The sequence below is a fragment of the Taudactylus pleione genome, unplaced genomic scaffold (assembly GCF_031769625.1).
Source record: "Taudactylus pleione unplaced genomic scaffold, aTauple2 ptg000095l, whole genome shotgun sequence".
In the NCBI taxonomy this organism is placed as follows: Eukaryota; Metazoa; Chordata; class Amphibia; order Anura; family Myobatrachidae; genus Taudactylus; species Taudactylus pleione.
The window spans coordinates 37198375-37219026 of NW_028284497.1; the positions used below are offsets into that span (position 1 = coordinate 37198375).

A 20652-nucleotide genomic window follows, 5' to 3' on the forward strand; every position below is an offset into this window, starting at 1 on the left:
CCAGATGGAGTCTAATGATGTAGGCTAATTAAAAAATTAAGACCAAAATTTCCCTGGGAGATGTTCCAGAGAATGTCAAAGGAAAAAAGTGCAATTACTGGAGAATTTATGGGTGAATCTTCTAATGCAGTTATGTGTCCAAAAGACAGTGTAATGACTAATTATTTGGAGGAGGGTAATGGTAGAATTATTCTGGATAACAAGCACACGTTCACAGAAAAAAAAAAACTAGAAGTTACTTAAGTTTAATGCTTAAAAGTCTGAATGCACAAACAATCTAGTATTATATATGTACTTATGGTCAACAATGTTATATCAGTATGTACAATGACACAATTTAGTATCAAAATCTTTCTACACTGTAGATTATTACGAAACTGTTAATGACATCAAACACTGTGTACTTAAAACACCATTTTTTGCTACCACATTTTGCAACTTCAGTAAGACAGTCCAACTTTCAGTACTGATTAATTTCTAGTAGGAAATTAAGTATCCTCTACATATACGGTACAATTTATCTACAACGTCCGTTTGATTTTGATCCATAGCAGCAAAGGCACTGTACATCAGCAGATCCACAGACTTTAAGAATCTTTAAAGCATTTAAAATAACCAAGTAAAAATACAAAATAATCACATTATAATTAAACAGCAACAATGACATAAAAAGTTAAAGTACTGTCTGAGGTGTGGCGGCTCAGTTTGCCTCAGATTTGGGACGTTCGGGAAAGAGAAAAGTTAAGTGTGAGGATCCTATCTGCAGAGGCGTTACATTCGCTTGAATCTCCTCATGTGTCATCCGTTCTTGGTTGCCGTGAAGCAATGGTGAAAATGATCCCTTAGGGTTTGTTGTGGCACATCTCATTCAGTGAACCAGCAATGACAGCGTACAACATAAATCCTGTGTAAACTGTACATTCTGTAAGTGTCCAGGAGGGAAAAGGCTGAATTGCTCGGGCGAAGTTAGGCTTTGTCTGCAAAATAATGAGAAATAACTTTCAATTTGGTCTCTATACAGCCTTATTAAGATCACAACCGTTATAGTAGATCTGAAAATCACAAGCTTAAATTACCATGGTCTATAACCTTTAATGAGGATTGGTTTAGAATTAATTCTCAAGCCTGGTACTCAATGGTTGCACAAAGGCTAGAGGGTATATTTACTAAAGTGCGGGTTTATAGAAGTGGAAGTGTTGCCCATAGCAACCGATCAGATTCTACTTAGTATATTCTAGAAGGTGCTAGATAAATAAGTAGAATCTGATTATTTGTTATGGGAAAAACCTCCAATTCTATAAACCTGCACATTGGTAAATATACTCCCAGGTGGGCAAGTTGTAATCATTTGTGATTAACACATAACTGTCCCAAATTCCATGGTTGTGGGCATCCACCCAGAAACGACCTTAAAAACTTACAATCTAAATAGCTATGCTGAAAAGAGAAATTAACCTCTACACTTTTTTTTATTTCATCACTTTAGAAAACATCTAGAATTCTGCTGAATGTGTCTTTGGTCACTCAGTTGCATATACTGTAATGTCAAGGGTAGTTGAAGGAAAGAATAGCGTTAGAAAAACATTTAAAATAAACAAAAAATGTCTATAGGACAAATAACTAAACTAATAATAAATACTAATTAACGACACCATGTGAATTCATCATGACACGTATGTTTTTAAATTATAAACAAGAAAAAAAAAAAGAACAGAGAAGCAATTAAATACAAGGGCTTTATATTGTTATATAATAATACCTAGAAGTAAGCTACACCCTGCTTGTTAGGGTAATGCTGCCAGCAACAGAATATATTTTGACGCAGGCTAAAAATGATTACACATTATGAAGGCTGTATATTTACATAATTGTAGACTGGCATGCCTCTCTTGTTTTGGAAATACAATATAACACAGTAACAATCTGACATGACACGTCTGAAATGTGGCCTTTGTGCTATAGCTGCCCCTACTGGCCTCTAATCCTCAGTAATAACCAGTATGAGAATCTTTCATCACAGCAGTGGTTTTTCCAACTGCAGATTGAATGGGCCAGAGGGGAATTTGTGGTAGTTAGTTGGGAGGGAGGTCAGGAGTTGGAACTACTGCCTGATACGAACGTAACCCTTTTATTTTCTTTGCATGTTGGTTACTCATTTTAGATACTGGGAACAGTTTAGTCAATGTTTTGTTGTACGGTTATAAAATTTTACTACGAATTAATAATTAAACACATTTTTGCATAGTTAGATTATTACATGCATTTTAATAGGTAGCCCATATGTGGAAAGTAATAGGAGACTTGAAGACTCTTCATATAAAACTAAGCTACACAATAGTAAGAATTAAATAGACACCATTAAATCTCTAATAACTGTGTACCTCTTTACAACGGTAGAAATTTAGCAGCTCTCTTTAATGGTAATGAAACATCTTCATCATCATAAAGATGTTTTCCTACTGCTCCGGTTTCCAACCTCCTACCACTCTAGAACCAGCTCTTTGATTAAAATGTATGTTACAGATTTCTCCGAAATAACTGCTTAGTGTATCCTCATTATTGGCTTAAATTAATAATTAACTCTAAGGACATCAGAATCTTATTACAATGGAACTTTGGGATTTTTTGAAGCATATTAATTATACATTGGAATAGTTGCCTAGACACACACACTTCTCCACAAGAAGTGCAAAATATAGGCCACTAAAAGTAAATCGGTAGGGCACGCTAGCAATCTGCTCTATATTTATTAATGCAAGCCCTTGCTCCATAGTTGCTGCCATGTTGCTCTGCAAACCAATGTACTATAAAAGAAATCTGAGTGCACCAGTGAACATCCATCAGAGCAGAGAAGGCTATTAAAGTGGACATATCGGTAAGGTGCAAGTCTTTGATACTAGAATGGAAGCAAACACTGATTAAAATGGTATGTTATATTTTTACAACAAATCAGAAGCATTTATTTCCGAACAAGAAACAACTTTATTAATATAGGCGTTATTAAGAATGGCTTTCGAGAAGCTGGATACAAAGTATATTTAAACTGGATCATATAGTAGCATTATCAAACATATACTTATACAGCTTTGATGTTTTTTTTTCTCTATCATTTGCCTATGCAACACTGTTGGCACCTTTAAAAAAAATAAAAATTTGGAGCATCTGTTTCAACACAAAGCTCAAACTTATCTGTAGAAAGCCTTTCAGAGCCATGAAACCAGAGAGCTAGTGCCAGAGACTTGGTAACCACCACTCCCAGATAAGACAAGGAGCTGGTCTAAATATGTTCAATCAGGATGTATATCCAATACGTTATACATGAGTGTCATTTAACTACCAACTCTCCTGAATAACAGCTTTAATAGAGGAAAAGTGTTGAGATGGAAACATCACATATTTCTATGGTGAAAATACGTATGCAATAACCTCAGAGCAGTTTAGTAAGGTAGTTGGGAAAAGAATAGTATGTTTTCAGTCAGGGCAGCTGTGAGCACTGTACAGGTTTTTGAATGACTTCCATGAGGTTCTGTCTCTCTTCCATTCACTTATCAAAAAAAAAAAAATAAATAATTGGAGGGAAGATGGATCTATATAACATCCATCTGCACATGCCATTACATAGTTCACAAAACAATCTATAAAAGGATGAATTTACTAAAAATGCTATCTATTGACAAAATTAATTGAATTTATCAATAAAAAACTATTTTTGTTTAAAAAAAAAAAAAAAAAAAAAACAGGTTTACAGGAAAATACCAAACCCCAAACCATAGTGGCCACTAAACGACACTATTTGTTTATCAGTTTAAATATCACATTTTTATTTAAAAACAAAAAAAGCTTTCCGTATTCATATAACTGTCTATGGTTACGGTATGTACACTATCACTCCCTGCCGTAGCCTCCAATGGCAGTTATATACCACCCATATACTTAAATTTACATATATGAATTCAAACAGCTTTTATTTCGTTTTAATAGAAAGTTTTTCCTGTCAAGTTCGAAGGGGATATTTAGAATAAAAGACAAAAATTTGTCCATCATCGTTATTCTTTTAAAATAAAAACATTCATATAGGATGTTACAAAGTCAAACCCCTCACCAATAAATCAAAGCTAAAATCCAGACTCACCTTCATTTGCATGGCCAGGACAAGCCACTTTTCATAAGTCAGTTCATTTAAAAATTATTATTTTTTTTTTTTTTTTTTTTTTTTTAGAAAGTCTTCTTTACACAAAATAAATATGTTACAACTATAATACACAATCCAATGATTTGAGTCCGATGTATAGTATAAGTTCAGGCTTTCGGTGCATCATCCACAAAGGGTATCATAAAGATTTGGTTTCAAGTTCTTGGTAAGCATATACAACGAATAGGGAAACCCAGGAGCGCATTTGGCAAAGAAGAAGAAAAAAAAATTCTTGTAGTGGATACTTCAGGCCCTTAGATCCAAAATAAGAAGTTATTTTACAGAAAAGTGCTACTAGTAAGCGTCCCATTGGCAGCCTGAAATTGTGTCTAATAAATCACTTCATAGACTGTAGCCTTCTTGTCCCCTGATCCAGTAACAATGTATTTATCATCCACAGAGATGTCACAGCTCAGCACTGATGAGGATTCTTTGGACTGTGGGAAAGGATAAACAATGAACAGTGAAGTTAGATTCTGTCCAAGAAATGTTAGTGGCAGGTGAGTGTGTGTGTTGTGCACCCAACAGTGGGTTTGTAGGAACAAGCTGTCTTTTAAAAACATGTACACTATATGTGTTAAAAACCAAATGTATCAGGAGGTTTATATTAAAATCCTACAATTCAAATAAGCATCAACAGATGTGTCCACATACATCTATCCTCTGTGCGCTACAAGTTGCGTTACACAACACGTGAGTGCTGTGCAGCTCGGTAGTACAGAGGGTCTTGCTACGCAACTTTTACCTTCAAATGCGTCTTATTTACACAGCGGTGCAAATAAAACACACATGCACAGCGGTGCAAATAGAATACAAAAGCAACTTCTGCTGATTAAAATTATATGTTCTGTGTGCGACTGCAGATGTATCAGCATTCGAAATGCTATGTTACACTGTCAGCGGCTTTGTGAATAAGATGCATTTGAAGGTAAAAAGTTGCAAGACACTCTGCGCTACAGAGTCACGCCACGGCATGACTAGAAGGGCTGTTTAACCCACAATGAGGCTAGATGTATGCGGACACATCTGTATTTCATTACACTAAGCATTAGAATGTCTTCTGCAAAAAACACTTGTCTGATAGCAATTTACAAAGAAACATTAGTTCTGAATGAAAATAGGTCCATCTTTTTTTCTAGACATGGTCATCTGTAAATGTTCACCTAGAAATCCCTATTTCTAAATAATAAAAATACAAAAAAAAAAAAATGTCGGGAACGAAGTTGCAGAAATACACAAAATATTCCTGGTTCTCTCAGTCATCCGATATTCTCTCCCGCACAGAGTGCAATATTCTGAGAGGCGTCTTAGTGAGGCTTTGAAGTATTACATCCCTAGATCTTCTTGTTAATCGCAACACAATGCAGTTTTATAAATAGCAAAATTTTATAACAATAGCTTGGCAGTGCATTGCATAGCTTGTATTTGTAAGTGCTTTATACACAAGAGGAGGAAAAGTACTGTGTTTTTCACTTAGTTTTTGGCTACACAAATCTCATTTACAGTAATAAGAATAAGTAATGAAACTTCAAAATATATTTTTTTTAAATTTGTGTTTGAGAGTTCACATTAGTTATAAACTTAAGGAAAGATGGCTTGCATCATGGGCAACAGATATTTGACAGAATGCATTATAATATGGCATTAGGACCTATCTCTGAATAATTCCATTAATTTCAGTCTTAAACCAGATATTTAAGTTGTACGGTATTGATGGTACTTCATCATAAATTCTGTTCTGACAACATGCTATAGAAAATTACTACAACTAGAACACAGAAAAATTTGCCTTACCTGGAATATACTGGCTCCATAGGGTGTTCTCCAGGCATTAAGGAGGTTGTCCTTTCCAGTGCTCACAAACCATTTACCTAGAAACAAAGCAAGTACTTCTGTTATCTTTACATTAGACCAATTCTCATGGGTTCTCTGCACTGTTGTGACCTTTGTTCTGTGTGTATAGTGCATAACTGAAGTAAATAAGACAAGGTGAAAGGTATTATTGCACCCAATGAAATGAAGTTACATGTTTATACAAACTGTGTACTGTGTGTAGCTGTGTATCCCATAGGAACCAATGATCCTTAGGTTTATTGAGTTCCACAAACAAGCAGCACAAAGAAAAAGGGTGTTAAAGCCATCAACTAGATAACTAAATATTAGGTTCACAAGGAAATGTAACACACATTGAATGCTTATTTTTTCTATTCAGGTATTCTGAAAGTGGCTGACCTGACAAGTATCAATATTTTTTGACAATATGGCTTGTTACAACATTCCTTGTATAATAAGTTTTTATAAATGTTTTGTATTTTACCGAGGTGTGCTGGTCGTTCTGGCTGCATAGCTGGATGTACCCAATCAACGGAATTGGTATGAAATACCGTCGGCCGCATGGACGGCGGTTCGATTCCCGTCAGCGGCAGCCCGACAGAAGCAGAGTGCGACGCAGCGGAAGCCTGACAGCGCTGGAAATCCCGATTGTGAATAGGTAAGTATCCACTAACCTAACCCCCCCTAACCCTCCTTAGGGGTGCCTAACCCTAACCACCCCCTTCCCCGCTGCCTAAACCTAAGTCCCCCGGGGGGGTGCCTAACCCTAAGTCCCCCCGGGAGCCCTAAACCTAACCCTCCCCCCCCCCCCCCGCGGCTGTCCGCTCGCGGCGCCTGGCATCACTACGATCGTGATGCCGGGCGCCGGTCTCCTGGCGTCGGGGAAATGCGGGCGTCTACATCTAGACGCCCGGCATTTCCCCCTTGCCGGGATAAGACAGTCGGGAAGCCGGCTGCCGGTATTTAGGCAGTCGGCTTCCCGATTGCCTCCCCAATTAACCATACCATTAAAACCAGCTGTCTAATATGGTGTCTGTTCACCGGTTGTCCTTCCTTGGCCCACTTCTGGTAGGTACTAATCAGTATATACCAGGAACACCCCCACAAGGCTTGCTAATTTGGAGATGCTCTGACCCAGTCATGTAGCCATCACAATTTGACCCTTGTCAAAGCCTGCCCATTTTTCCTACTTCCAACACATCAACTTCAAGAACTGACTGTTCACTTGCTGCCCAATATGTCCCACCCCCTGGCAGGTGCCATTTTTATGAGATAATCAATGTTATTCATGTCACTTGTCAGTGATTTCAATTTTATGGCTGACAGGTGTATTTAGATAAATAGTTTTAGTGGTATGGCTGCTCGTTGTATATAGATAGAGCTTTTTAATGTTATGGCTAATCTGGATAGATTTTATTTTTTATGAACATTTATTGAAGCAATAGGAATTATTGCACTTTTCATGTTACATAAAGAAACACTATGTAATATCTAACAATTGTTGGCATCATGATCATTCCGTTACATGGTTGTAGAAACCTTTTTATGCTGTACCTGTGTATGATATTTCTATAGATATCTATTTAAATTTAGTTGCAGTATATGCTTAAATCCATAGTTAGGTAAGATGTATTTAACGCCGTTGCACACAGAGGCTTGTCTGTGCAGCGACCAAATAATGGCCAACAAGCACATGTCTCTGTAGGTGTGCAATGGGGTTTAATGTACTATATCATTAAGTTTATCAAACTAACATATACAGTGGATTCTCATTTGGCACCAACAACAATGGCACCCACAGACTACAATAAGTGATCACAATGCAAAGTAATGTGTTTACAGATTCTAGCATAACTTTGACATCATTCATCTCAAAATCAACAAGTATTCCTTAAAACCATAGAAGCAACCAAGCAATTTATATTTGCTAAAAGGAAATGTATACCTTATAAGCAAGGTTTCCAATTTTAAATGGATATTTGAATGAATAACAGCTAATGCAATGAAAACTTAAAAGGCCCTGTAAGGTAACTGTTTAATTGCGTTACAGTGACTCTACAGTAAGCCACCTTATCCTCTGTAATCCTCTGAAAAATTCATAAGCAGGAAATCAACACTTTGGCATCCGCACTGTACACTAGGGAAGAGTAGCACGTTCATTTGGATCAAATCTATCATGCATAACAAGCAAATAAATGCTTACCACAATGGGCAAACTTGAGGGAGAGTACACAGCTTTCATGAAGATGTAGCTGGTATTTGTCTGGCTTGGTGACATGTAACACCTCCACATTGCTGTTCTCCATGCCCACTGCTAACCATTCACCAGTTGGGCAATATCCCAAGGAGAATATCTGTAAACAGTACAAGAAAAAAAAAGTCATAAGCTTCATTTAAATTCATTTAGAGGAAAAAAAATAAACACACAGAGTGTAATTCCCAGCCACATATGTATCCGGTCAATAAATTTAGGTTTACACGTCAAGATCCATCCTGATGTATGTAAAGCAATGATGAGGCATTATCAGTAAATAGGGGTTAAATCTGCTATGTGACACGCTAAACAAATGTGGTTGTCATCAACCTGCATAATTTAAAGTGCAATTACACTTTACCATGTGTAAAGCACTGTATGCATGTACGCATTTTTATCGCACTACAGCCTCTTTGAAAATAAATAATAACGGTATGCCATAAGCAACAACCAAGAAAAAAAAAAATAATCTCGAAAAAAAACAAATAACTATTTAAATGACTGCTGAAGTGTAGACATCCTACAAATAAATGCAGTCTATTGGCATGGCAGAACCAGCTGTCTTTCATAAGAGATACAACTGTTCTAATGAATGTAGAGAGACTGGAGGAGGCTAAAAGCAAGGTTCCTTTAAAACTTTCAACCATGGGAGCAGTGGATGACATGAACAGCTCCACAGTAAGGGCAAACCTCCCAGGACATTTTGATTTGATTATACCTGTGATGTGAAGTCATGCTGTTGGAGCTGCCGCCCTTCACGCAGGTCCCAAGATCGCACTGTGTTGTCCAAACCTCCTGTCCAGAGCTTGGTACCATCATTAGAAATGTCAATACAGCTGGCTCCATCTGTGTGGCCCTGAAATTGCCTGAAAAGAACAGACATCTTTATTAACATCATGAAACGCTCAAATGTAAATATACAGACATGTGCCACAACAGTAAATGATTAGTATTATCAAGATTACTTTCATAAACAAACAATTCGGTCTCTGCAGGCTTGTCATAACAAATGATGAGATGTCAGAGACGTATTATTGCATACTCGTACAAAAAAAAAAAAAAAAAAAAGTCTCTCTTCCTTGGGTAGGTTTTCAGTTATTTACACTTATTTGATAATTAATAGTTTTCTTAGCTTCGTAGAACAAAATGTACTGCAATAGTCAGCTATTAAAATCAACACAAGTGTAACCTAATATTATACCTTCATAATATCAGATAAAAGTCTGTAAGCAGCACGCACAATATATATATATAAGTGTTGGTGATGGCTCTGGCACAAGATGAAATATGATTGGTTGGCAACAGACCATGGAGACATCACACCCACCCCTCCTCCCACACATGTGCTCTCAAGCCACCAGCTGTAGCTCTGCTGTAAACTGTTCCCAGGTGCCAAACACCCTGAAGCTTTCAGCTATTTAAATGATAGGATCTGGTTATGCCACATGCTCAACACGACATACAATCCTGTACGTGCATGTTTCTATTACAGCAAACAAAACATGATTAGCACATTTGCTACTTTCCAACAATTTTGTCAAAAGCTGTAAAATGTCAGAAACATATGTCTGACGTGTCACACCTCACAGATATGTCAGAGAACAGCAGAGAATAACTGTACGTTAGACCATGTTTGTGTGAGTTCTGACAAAGTCAAAAAGCTTGCTGTGCTCACCGGACCTGTCTATCTATATCCATCTATAAGGGGTGTGGTACAGAAGAGAGCGATGAAGGAGAGGACGGAGATAGAGTGAGGTCAGTAAGTGAAGGATGGAGGTGGGAATGGGGACGGACCCAAAGATAGATATTGTTATATGCTTCTATACATACAATCACACACAGTGTAAGAATGGAAAGGCAAATGTATGCAGAGACTAATGAAATATATCACTCATTAAATAATGGATAAACGACACGATCTGACAGAAAAATGGAATGATAGTTGGCGCTCGCAGCAGCGGTGCTAGCATTCGCAGAACAGCTGAACTGGTGATTTGAGGGCATCAGCTGCTTAAAGTGTACACACTGTGGACCAGCAGATAAAAACTGAGTCGGAGCACAAGGCCAGTGGTCGTAAAAACGGCTACTGCATGCTCGAGCAGAATGGAGAGTGGGCAGACTTGTTTAGTCCCACAGACAGGCAACCGTGCAACAAATTAGGGATAATCTGAATCAGGGACCAATTCAGATGGCCTCTCAACGAACAGTATGCTGCACATTACATCATATGGGCTAAACAAGCAGAAGGCAGCACGCTAATACAATCTGCTGCAAACAGGGTGAAACGCCGCGAGTTTGCTCAGGAACAAATGGACAGCAAATGTTCAGAAACGAGTCATGTGGTCTGACGAACCACGTCTTCAATCACACCATGCAGATGGTAGATGATATGGAGACAACCGCATGAAAACATGGCTGCTTCTTGCATTGTCATGACTCTTCAGGCTGGTGGAGGCAAAGTTATGATATGGGCATGTTTTCATGGGAGAGTCTTTGGGCCCTTGATTCGTTTCGGCAGTTAGTAGAATCCATGGCAAAAAAAATGCAAGCCGTTTAAAGGAAAAAGGTGTCCCAATTACAGTAAGTACTAACCCAATGACCATAATAATTTGGCCACTCAGTGTATAACATACTGTATATAGACACACACAGATAGATGCATGTAAGCACAAACGCGTCATACGTTTCTACAGCCCAAGAATGCTGGGAGACACCCAAATTTTATCTGGAAAAGTGACTGTGGTTTACATGAAGCCATTTCCATTTCAACCATTTTTATTAATTCTTCTTGAAATGTGTTCAGTGATTAAGCTGATAAAATAAATGTAATTAAGATACACCAAGACATGTGTATCATGTTGTGTAACCAACTTAAGTAGTGCCAAATAATTTTTTAATGTTAAAAATTCTTTGTAAAGTTAAGTATAAAGTGTTAATGTAGTTTCCCATCTGGAAGCTGTTACCTTGCCACGATAGATGGACAACCATAGTTCAGTCAAAATGTGCACCAAGAACCTCATGTTTATTATAAAAGACAGTTTATAAAATCTATAAATCAACTCACTTGAAATTTTTATCATTACCTTTCTGAGTATATAATTACCAAGACAATGCCTAACCTTTATACCAATGTATCTGAAATCAGTGCCAATTAAACTGTGCAAAAGCGTGTGGCTTGCTAAGTCGACATTCATCTTGAGGACATGATAGAATGTCAACAAACCATCCCTGGTGGTCTAGGGGTGTCTTATCTGGTCCCAACGGCAGTGACATCTTCGCCGGCGGTCACACGAAGCGCAGCTGCAGCGGAGTCATCTGATGCACTAATGTGTCGTAAAGTACAGTACTGCTAACCCCTGCACCTAAATCACCATTAGTGCTTAATTCTAACCCCCTCCACCCCCCTCCCTATTAGCCTAGCACTAACCTCCCCCTTGTGCCTAACCCTGCCATCCTGCAGACTAACCCTGATGTTGATATTCTGAGGATGTCGGCATTTTACATGTTGACATTTTTATGGCAACATCATGAGGATGTCAACAAGTTGCGTGTTGACATAACCGTCTACATAATAACTGTCGACATTATGATTGTTGAGACGGTGAATATCGACTTTATGTCTGCATCCTGTGTAAAATGTGGGATCAACAGATCAGAAACTTCTAGGTAATTCTTAAAATACTTGACTGTTTGGGTCTATAATTTCTTTGGTTAGAGAACTTGGTCTCACTTCAGAACAAACTTATAACGTAGATTTAGAGGATTTTTAACACTGCATTAACTTATTTTACCCTATTAAAGTTGGATCAGAGAAAGAAAGAAAGCAAAACAGAAAGAAACTAGACAATCATGGACTCCCATCTAAATGACTGTCCATTGTTTGAGGTTTCAAGCCATAGGTTAGGAATCCCTCCACAAATGAAAAACTTCAAGAAGACCAACACCATACTTTACATAACACAAACTTAACTCCATTGGTCTTTATTAATGAATACATTTGCTTTATAAACAAAATCAAAGTATTAGCGCTGGCAATGGTACATTTATGTGTACACGCTCTTGCTGTAATCATCTTACAACTATCCACCCCAGTTCTCCCTCTCCTGGCATAAAAGTGTCAGAGTCTAAAATATGGAGACATTTAGGTGCACGCACGGTACAGAGATGTGCATATTTACGCCACAAAACTCACTTGTATCTAAAGCTGGGTACACTCTGAACCAGATGTTCCCAAAGGCGGTCCCCTCAAGGCTCCCCAACTGTTCAGGTTTTAGAGATGTCCATGGTTGAGCACAGGTGATTTAATTAGTACCTCAAAACACCTGTGCTCAACCTAGATATCTCTAGTGCCCCTTTCACATCTCAAACCCGTGTCCGACCCGGGTCAAACCCTTTCACACTGCACTTTTGACTCGGGTTATTCCCGGGTTGGCCCTTTTACAAAACTCCATGGATGTAACTTTAAATGGACTTTTATTGTGGGTACACACTATACTGATATATCTGCAGATCGAGTGATCTGCAAATATATCTGCAGATGGTTGTTCTTACACACTGAACCACCATCATCTGTGCCTGCCCGCAGGTCCCAGCGTCCAGGGGGCGTGTCCCGCCCCCCTCCTCGCGGTTGCCGCACTGTGTGTCGCTGCAGACATATCTGTCCATCGGCTGTGCAGCACAGCCAATGTAATATGTCAATGTTCACCAACATTTCGCGGCTACACACTGCCCTACGGGCAGCAGATACATTGGCCAATCAATTGATTGGCCAATGTATCGGTCAGTGTGTACCCAGCTTTAGGCTCAGAAAGATGAAAGGAAAGGGGCAGGGACAGGTTGGGTGGCAGAGCTGGCATGTTGGGTGACACATGCCTGGCTGCAAAGCTGAAAGGTATGCTTAACGGCGTGGTTAAAGCAGTGTGCCCAAACACACCAGCACAAAAAGGTAAAAAAATTTCCACTCAAGCCTGGCTCAGGCTGCTGACATCATCAAGGCATACAAAAAGCAGCCAATCAGCACTTTTCCCTGAGTCCCAGGTTGAATAACCAGGGTCAGAAACTTAAGTGCACATAAACACGGGTCGGACTCGGGTCTAACACTGATTATAACCCAGTTTGAAATGCCGGGCTGCTCGACTCGGGTTATTCCAAAGTGGTGTTTTTAGACTGCACCTCGACCTGAGTCGAGCCGCCTCAACACTGCAATAACCCGGGTTATTTTGGAGATGTAAAAGGGACATAGAACTTTTCGGGATCCTTGAGAACCGCATTTGTGAACCTCTGCGCAAGACGATTTTTTGAGCAATTTGCCTGATTCTGACGGCTCGGAAAGACAAATACTCAAAATAGTCTAGTGTACCCCCACTACGTCGGGCAGTGCGCGCTCTCATGGGGTTGTCAGCCACATTGTCAGGTCGGCCCTACATGCAGCCCAACCTGATGATGCAGCTGTTGACCCCATGCAGCGGGATGTGCCAGGGGCCGACATATCGGGCGGTTGGGCACCGGATCGTCTAATGTATACCGCCACTCCATATGGCTTTTGCAGTATTGTCTGCTTCATTTACTTGTGTTCAACGCGAGCAAACACACCTGATGCAATGAAGTGTACTCAACTTGCCCTGCAACAAGTAGCGCTTAATAGCCACTGCATGCCATCGGAGATTGCTGCATGCATGTGGTGAGACTGGCATTTAACACAAAGTGAATGGTAAACTGTAATACATTAGCAGAAGGTTAGGTCTTTGGCCCTTTTCGTCCCGGCGTTCAGGATGCAGACGCTTAAATTACCTTGCGCAGGAATAGGGATGCCGGTCAGAATCTCGGCGCCGGTATCCCGAAAGTAACGGGGTTGGGGGGAGGGTTAGGTTTAGGCACTAAGGGGGGAGGGTTAGGGTGTGGGAAGTGGGAGGTTAGGGTTAGGCACCAAAGTGGGAGGGTTAGGGTAGGGATAGGGATAGGGGGAGGGTTAGTATACTGACCAACAAGTGTCGGTATGTTAACCCTGTCGGTATTTCATATCGATTCCCTTTTCCCAATGGTGTGTTTTGATAGTGTTAAATACCAGTGACATAGCATATTTATTACAATTCACTTATACAGCACCTGGATTTTCAGTTAAGCTTTACAATTGGGCATATGAACAGCAGTTGCACCTGACATGCAGTAGTTAACGAGCACTTGTGGTCAAGTGTGGAAGCAGTTGTATGGAAGACTTTCCACTGACCACAATATGTTCCCACGCAGTAACTGAAGCAGACCGTGTCGCAATACACAAATATTAGCAGACATGGGGTTACTGGAGTCAATAGGTTTCAAAGGTGTCTTAACGGTCAAACCAAAATTAAAGCAAACAAAATAGTATAATGTTCTGTGGCAGGCTAATGGCATAAAGGGAGAGTAATGGTGCATACACACGGTCAGATTTTTCCTTCAGATCTGAACGATAACGATTTAAAAATCGTTCAGTCGTTCATATCTGAAGGAAAATCTGACATATCTGACATGCCTGAATGATGGACGATGAACGATGCGCGTTCCAGTTTGTCAGATAACGATATCTGACATCTGATGTGTTTGCAGTCAGACTTGGACGATTCCATACATTTTAATGCAGTCAAAAATCGTTCAAAACTTTGGTAAAATCGTTCAAATCGTTCATCTGACAAATCTGACCGTGTGTATGCTCCATAATTTCCGACAAAATGCATCTATAAAGAGTATAAATCCATTTTTTAGAGAATTTTTCTACTTAAAAAGTTATCTGTGCCCTATATTAGCCGACTAAGAGGACGAAGGCAGTTCTGTTTATACAGACTACTAAGCTATATGAAAGCAAATTTTATTACTGATAACGAGACCGAAAGTGATTTTCATAGGCAGCTGTTCATCAACAGAAAATCACCTGACCTTAGAGTCCTGACCATGGACAATCTTATTAATTTATGGAAAGTAAAGGAATAACAACAACTCAGTCATGTCAATGAGCCATGCTATTTGGAGAAAAAGCAGCAAGGATTTCTCTATAAAATGAGAAAAAAAACCCATGATTTAATATGCATGGCAGATTTTTCAATAGTGTAAAACCAGTTTTACTTCCCTCTTATCAACTAGGACATCAAATGATGAGGAAGAAAACAGAAACAGGTTTGTGCTGACCTAGAACATCCAGGAGCTAGTAGGATTAGCCTTTTCAAAGCATGCTAGCCTCCCAGCAACATAAATCTCTCAGCATATCTCTATATTCTCAACTTAACCATTTCTTGCATGCCAGTTCCATGATAAAGAAACACTAACTTGACACCAGAATCCACATAGAACTATCTCTAAGACTGAACCAGAGAATGTGGGACAAATTCTATCACTCCACACTATTTAAAAGGGACTTTGTCACCTACAACCAAATGCTCTGCTCCAAGTTTTGTTTGTGTGATGTGGGTCGTTGTGGTTTAGTAAATTGCTGCAAAGCTCAAATCATATTTTCCCTGTGGTTTTGCTGGCTCTTTTGGGATCACATATACAGAATATTTACAATCTGTAGCTCATTTGTAGCACAACATATAGTGGAAAGTGATTCTACTTGGGCTGCATAACAAATGCCGGGTACACACTGAGACGACTGCCAATCGCGGCGATGTTCAAGGCGATTTGCCTTCACCCTGGACATCACATGATTGCCGGTACACACTGCAGTGATTAACAATAGAACGATCACTGTTCCATCCTTCATTAATATGCACAGCGTCGCATGCGATATCCCCAGGTTTGATGTGCAGCATGCGACCACGGGATCGCGCATATCGTGCAAACACTGCGCGATGTACACGATTTCTCATTCCGATTTGGCCAATCAGGCCAAATTGGAACAACATTGCTCCAGTGTGTACCCAGCTAAAGACACTGTACAGTCTGTGTTTCGCACTTTCTGCACCAGAGCCAAACCGATCTACAGCTTTCATGATTATTAAGCCATTGAGTGGCAATGCATTGCAGTATATGGATTTGGTTTATTTTGCACAGCACATTAACATGTAAATGTATAATGCTATCTGCACAGAATAAGTTTGCTTCATGTACTTTACTGAACAGTCTTCAGAAGTAACATGATGGTTACTATTAAATAAGGCACATATTCCACTTAATGGAAAAGGACCTTTCTGATTAGATCGAATATTTTAATATCCACATCTTTTACATAATAAAGCACTTTAAAAAAAAGTAGTGTCATTTTCCATACATTGCATACAATTTCCAAACACAAATTTAATGTATTCATGCTCAAAGTAGACTTTAGTTTGCGCATAAAATCAGGAATAAGTTTATAGTCCAAAATATATTGGTTCCCATCAGTACATGTGGTGGGTATACCTGCTTACGCTGATGTGAGATCTGATCACTAATTTACCCTAGATAATGTGCAATGCCAAGTACCATTCCTCCTTGGCCTACAATTCTGACTAGCTTATTAACTGAAGTGCTTGAGTTATCAGCATTAACCTGAGCAAAGAGAAAATCTTTACTAATCAAACACTATGTAATTTCCTCTTCTCTCAGTATTACTGCTCACTAAGGGCAATCATACTATGAAAAGGAAAGAAATCAGCTACTTCATCAGGTGACACCGTTTTGGGTTCTGAAAGGCCTAAATGCTGAAAAATTCATTGATTTGCACCAGTTAAAATTACAGAGCAGAGAGTCACAAAATGTAACAAACGTGGGAACAGAAAAATACATACCAATTTATTGCCAAACGAGTTCAAGAGAAGATAGTTGTATATTGCAAAGCACTGATACATGTAATTAAATGATTGAATTACAGACTGTAATCTAAGGTTAATGTGCGTCTGGGCCAGTGTATTCAATAAAATAATCTACTAAAGACTTGGCTGGGCTCATGAACATTTTGTACATATTTATTCTTATTAAATAATACTGAGAACATTGTGCATAATCAGTAACTACATATGTCACATATCAGCATTGATTTAAAATTCTACATACATTATACATAGGCTTGCCATATCATTACTTTAATTGGGGACACATATGAATTACACGGGATGTAGTAATGAGACTGGCGGCCGCGATGCCGCCAGTCTCAATACCTACACTGCAATCCCGACAAGGGACACCTAAGATAGGTGTCGATAGGTGGGGAGGGTTAGGCTACAAGAAGGGAGGGTTAGAGGGGAAAGGAGGGGAGGGTAAGTATACTTACCCGACCACTGTCGGGATACCAACCATCGGGATGCCGCTGTCGGTATTCTGACAGGAGGATTCCGGCAGCCGGCATTACATATCCATTCAGAATTACACAGATCCTGTGACTGACTAACTTCAAGTCTCCATTTTACTCAGCCACAGAACCTGTGCAATTCATGTGTCCCAAATCAAAGAGATGATATAGCCTAGCGGAACCTTAGTGTGCTACATTTTCAAATATATATATATACATACTGGATCATGTACGACTGTGATTTAAAAAGGACAGACGAGTGCCGCTAACTTGGGAAACACACACACACACACATATATATATATATATATATACATACATACACAAATAAATATATTATATATATATATATATATATATATTAATTAATTATGCGCATATACACAGTGCCTTGCAAAAGTATTCACCCCCTTTGCATTTTTCATGTTTTGTTGCCTCAAGACCTGGAATTAAAATGGATTGTTTGAAGGTGTGATTCATTTCATTCACAGAACATGCTTACAACTGTGAAGTTGTGTTTTTTTTTTTATATTGTGAATCAAACAACATTTAGAACATCATAACAGAAAACTTCAGCGTGAATAACTATTCACCCCCCTAAAGTCAGTACTTTGTTGAGCCACCTTTTGCGGCAATTACAGCTGCAAGTCACTTTGGAGAAGTCTCTATGAGCTTGCCACATCTTGCCCCTGAGATTTTTGCCCATTCCTCAAGGCAAAACTGCTCCAGCTCCTTCATGTTGGATGGTTTCCGCCTGTGAACAGCAATTGGACCATAGATTCTCAATTGGATTGAGATCTGGACTTTGACTAGACCATTCCAACACATTTAAATGTTTCCCCTTAAACCACTCGAGTGATGCTTTAGCAGTATGCTTCAGGTCATTGTTCTGCTGGAAGGTGAACCTCCGTCCCAGTCTCAAATCACAGGCAGACTGAAACAGGTTTTGCTCAAGAATATGCCTGTATGTAGCACCATCCATCTTTCCCTCGACTCAAATCAGTTTCCCAGTCCCTGCTGCTGAAAAACATCCCCACAGCATGATGCTGCCACCACCATGTTTCACTGTGGGTATGGTGTTCTTGGGGCGATGGGATGTGGTGGGTTTGCGCCAGACATAGCGTTTTCCTTGGTGGCAGAAAAGTTCAACTTTAGTCTCATATGACCAGAGCACCTAACTCCATACATTTGGGGGGTCACCCACATGCCTTTTGGCAAACTCAAATCGTGTCTTATTTTTATCACTAAGTAATGGCTTTTTTCTGGCCGCTCTTCCATAAAGCCCAGCTCTATGGAGTGTACGGCTTATTGTGGTCACATGCACAGATGCACTAGTCTCTGCTGTGGATCTCTGCAGCTCCTTCAGGGTAACCTTTGGTCTCTGTGGTGCCTCTCTGATTAATGCCACCCTTACCTGGTCTGTGAGTTTTGGTGGGCGGCCCTCTCTTGGCAGGTTTGTTGTGGTACCATGTTCTATACATTTGATGATGATGGATTTGATGGTGCTCCGGGGAATCAACAAAGATTTGGATATTTTTTTTTATAGTTAAACCCAGAATTGTACTTCAACAACTTTGTCCCTGACTTGTTTGGAGAGCTCCTTGGTCTTCATGGTGTGATGCCTCTTGCTTAGTGGTCTTGCAGCCTCTGGGGCCTTTCAGAAAAAGTGTGTTTATACTGACAGATCATGTGACACTTAGATTTCACACAGGTGGACTTCATTTCACTAATTATGTGACTTCTGAAGTTAATTGGTTGCACCAGAACTTTTGAGTGGCTTCATAGCAAAGGGGGTGATTACATATGCACATGTCAATTTTCAGAATTTTACTTAGAAAAAGATAATTTTTTTTATATATATATTTTTCTCATTTCACTTCACCAAATTAAACTATTTTGTGCAGATCCATCGCAGAAAATTCAGATAAAAAATAAATTACAGGTTGTAATGTAACAAAAAACGGTAAAAAGCCAAAGGGGATTAATATATACATACATATATACACACACAGAAAACTCAGCACACACCATTGTTAAATCACTCACAATAATACCTAAATAATGGGGTTTTGGTTCATGGATTGATCAATGCATTTAAGCCTGCAGGCCACATCACGGGACCCCATTTCTCTGCAGGTCCTACACTATCTGTCATACTTATGGAAACCTGGTAGCTGCTAACAGAGTTTAAACTGAAAAAATGTTAACTGGTTTAAAGCTCACCTGCCATTAGTATGACAGATAGTGTAGGACCTGCAGAGTAGTGGGGTCCCGTGATGTGGGCTGCAGGCTTAAATGCATTGATCAATCCATGAACCAAAACCCTATTATTTATGTACTATTGTGAGTGATTTAACAATGGTGAATGCTGAGTTTTCTGTTTTTATTTATTTAAGCAATGTGGTCACAAGCCACTTGCACCCCAGGCCTGGGAATGGTGAATGCAGGATTGCACCTGAGCGACCTTTGATGGGGGCCGAATTGTGATGGCTAGAGGACTGGGTCAGAGCATCTCCGAAACGGCAGGTCGCAGAAAAATAAATGAATCACAAATTGCTGAAAAAGTTAAAGATGGCTATGATAGAAAGGTGTCAGAACACACAGTGCATCGCAGTTTACCGCGTATGGGGCTGAGTAGCCACAGACCAGTCAGAGTGCCCATGCTTACCCCTGTCCACCGCCAAAAGCACCTATGATGGGAACTTGAGCGTCAGCACTGGACCATGGAGCAATGGAAGAAGGTGGCCTGGTCTGATGAATCACTTGTTCTTTTACATAATGTGGACTGTCAGAAGCTGTGCGCAGTTTACCTGACGAAGAGATGGTACCAAGATGCACTATGGGAAGAAGGCAAGCCGGCAGAAATTGTTGTTGTGCTGGGAAACCTTGGGTCCCAGCATTCATGTGGAAATTACTTTGACACGTACCACCTACCTAACCATTGTTTCAGACTAAGTGCACCCCTTCATGACAATGGTATTCCCAGATGGAAGTAGTCTCTTTCAGCAGGATAATGTGCCCTGCCACACTGCAAATATTATTCATGGATGGTTTGAGGAACACGACAGAGTTCATGGTGTTTACTTGGCCTCCAAATTCCCCAGATCTCAATCTGATCGAGCACCAGTGGAGGTCCCA

The 20652-nt window shown here is 39.7% G+C and overlaps 1 protein-coding gene across 7 annotated transcripts in view; it reads right to left on the minus strand.

Moving 5' to 3' along the window:
* Positions 1-234: 234 nt before the first annotated feature.
* The window catches only part of LOC148526738 (transducin-like enhancer protein 4), a 139262-nt gene continuing 118844 nt past the window's right edge, over positions 235-20652 (minus strand). For 4 of the 7 annotated variants that reach the window (XM_088470119.1, XM_088470117.1, XM_088470120.1 and 1 more), the window contains exons 17-21: positions 8998-9145; positions 8229-8379; positions 5987-6063; positions 4133-4629; positions 236-977 (exon numbers count right to left, since the gene is read on the minus strand). In XM_088470119.1, the coding sequence (XP_088326245.1) occupies positions 4522-4629; positions 5987-6063; positions 8229-8379; positions 8998-9145 (484 nt within the window). In that variant the 3' untranslated portion in view covers positions 236-977; positions 4133-4521. Of the gene's footprint in view, positions 978-4132; positions 4630-5986; positions 6064-8228; positions 8380-8997; positions 9146-20652 lie in introns of all 7 variants that reach the window. The other 3 variants (XM_088470121.1, XM_088470123.1, XM_088470122.1) reach the window with 1 other exon arrangement.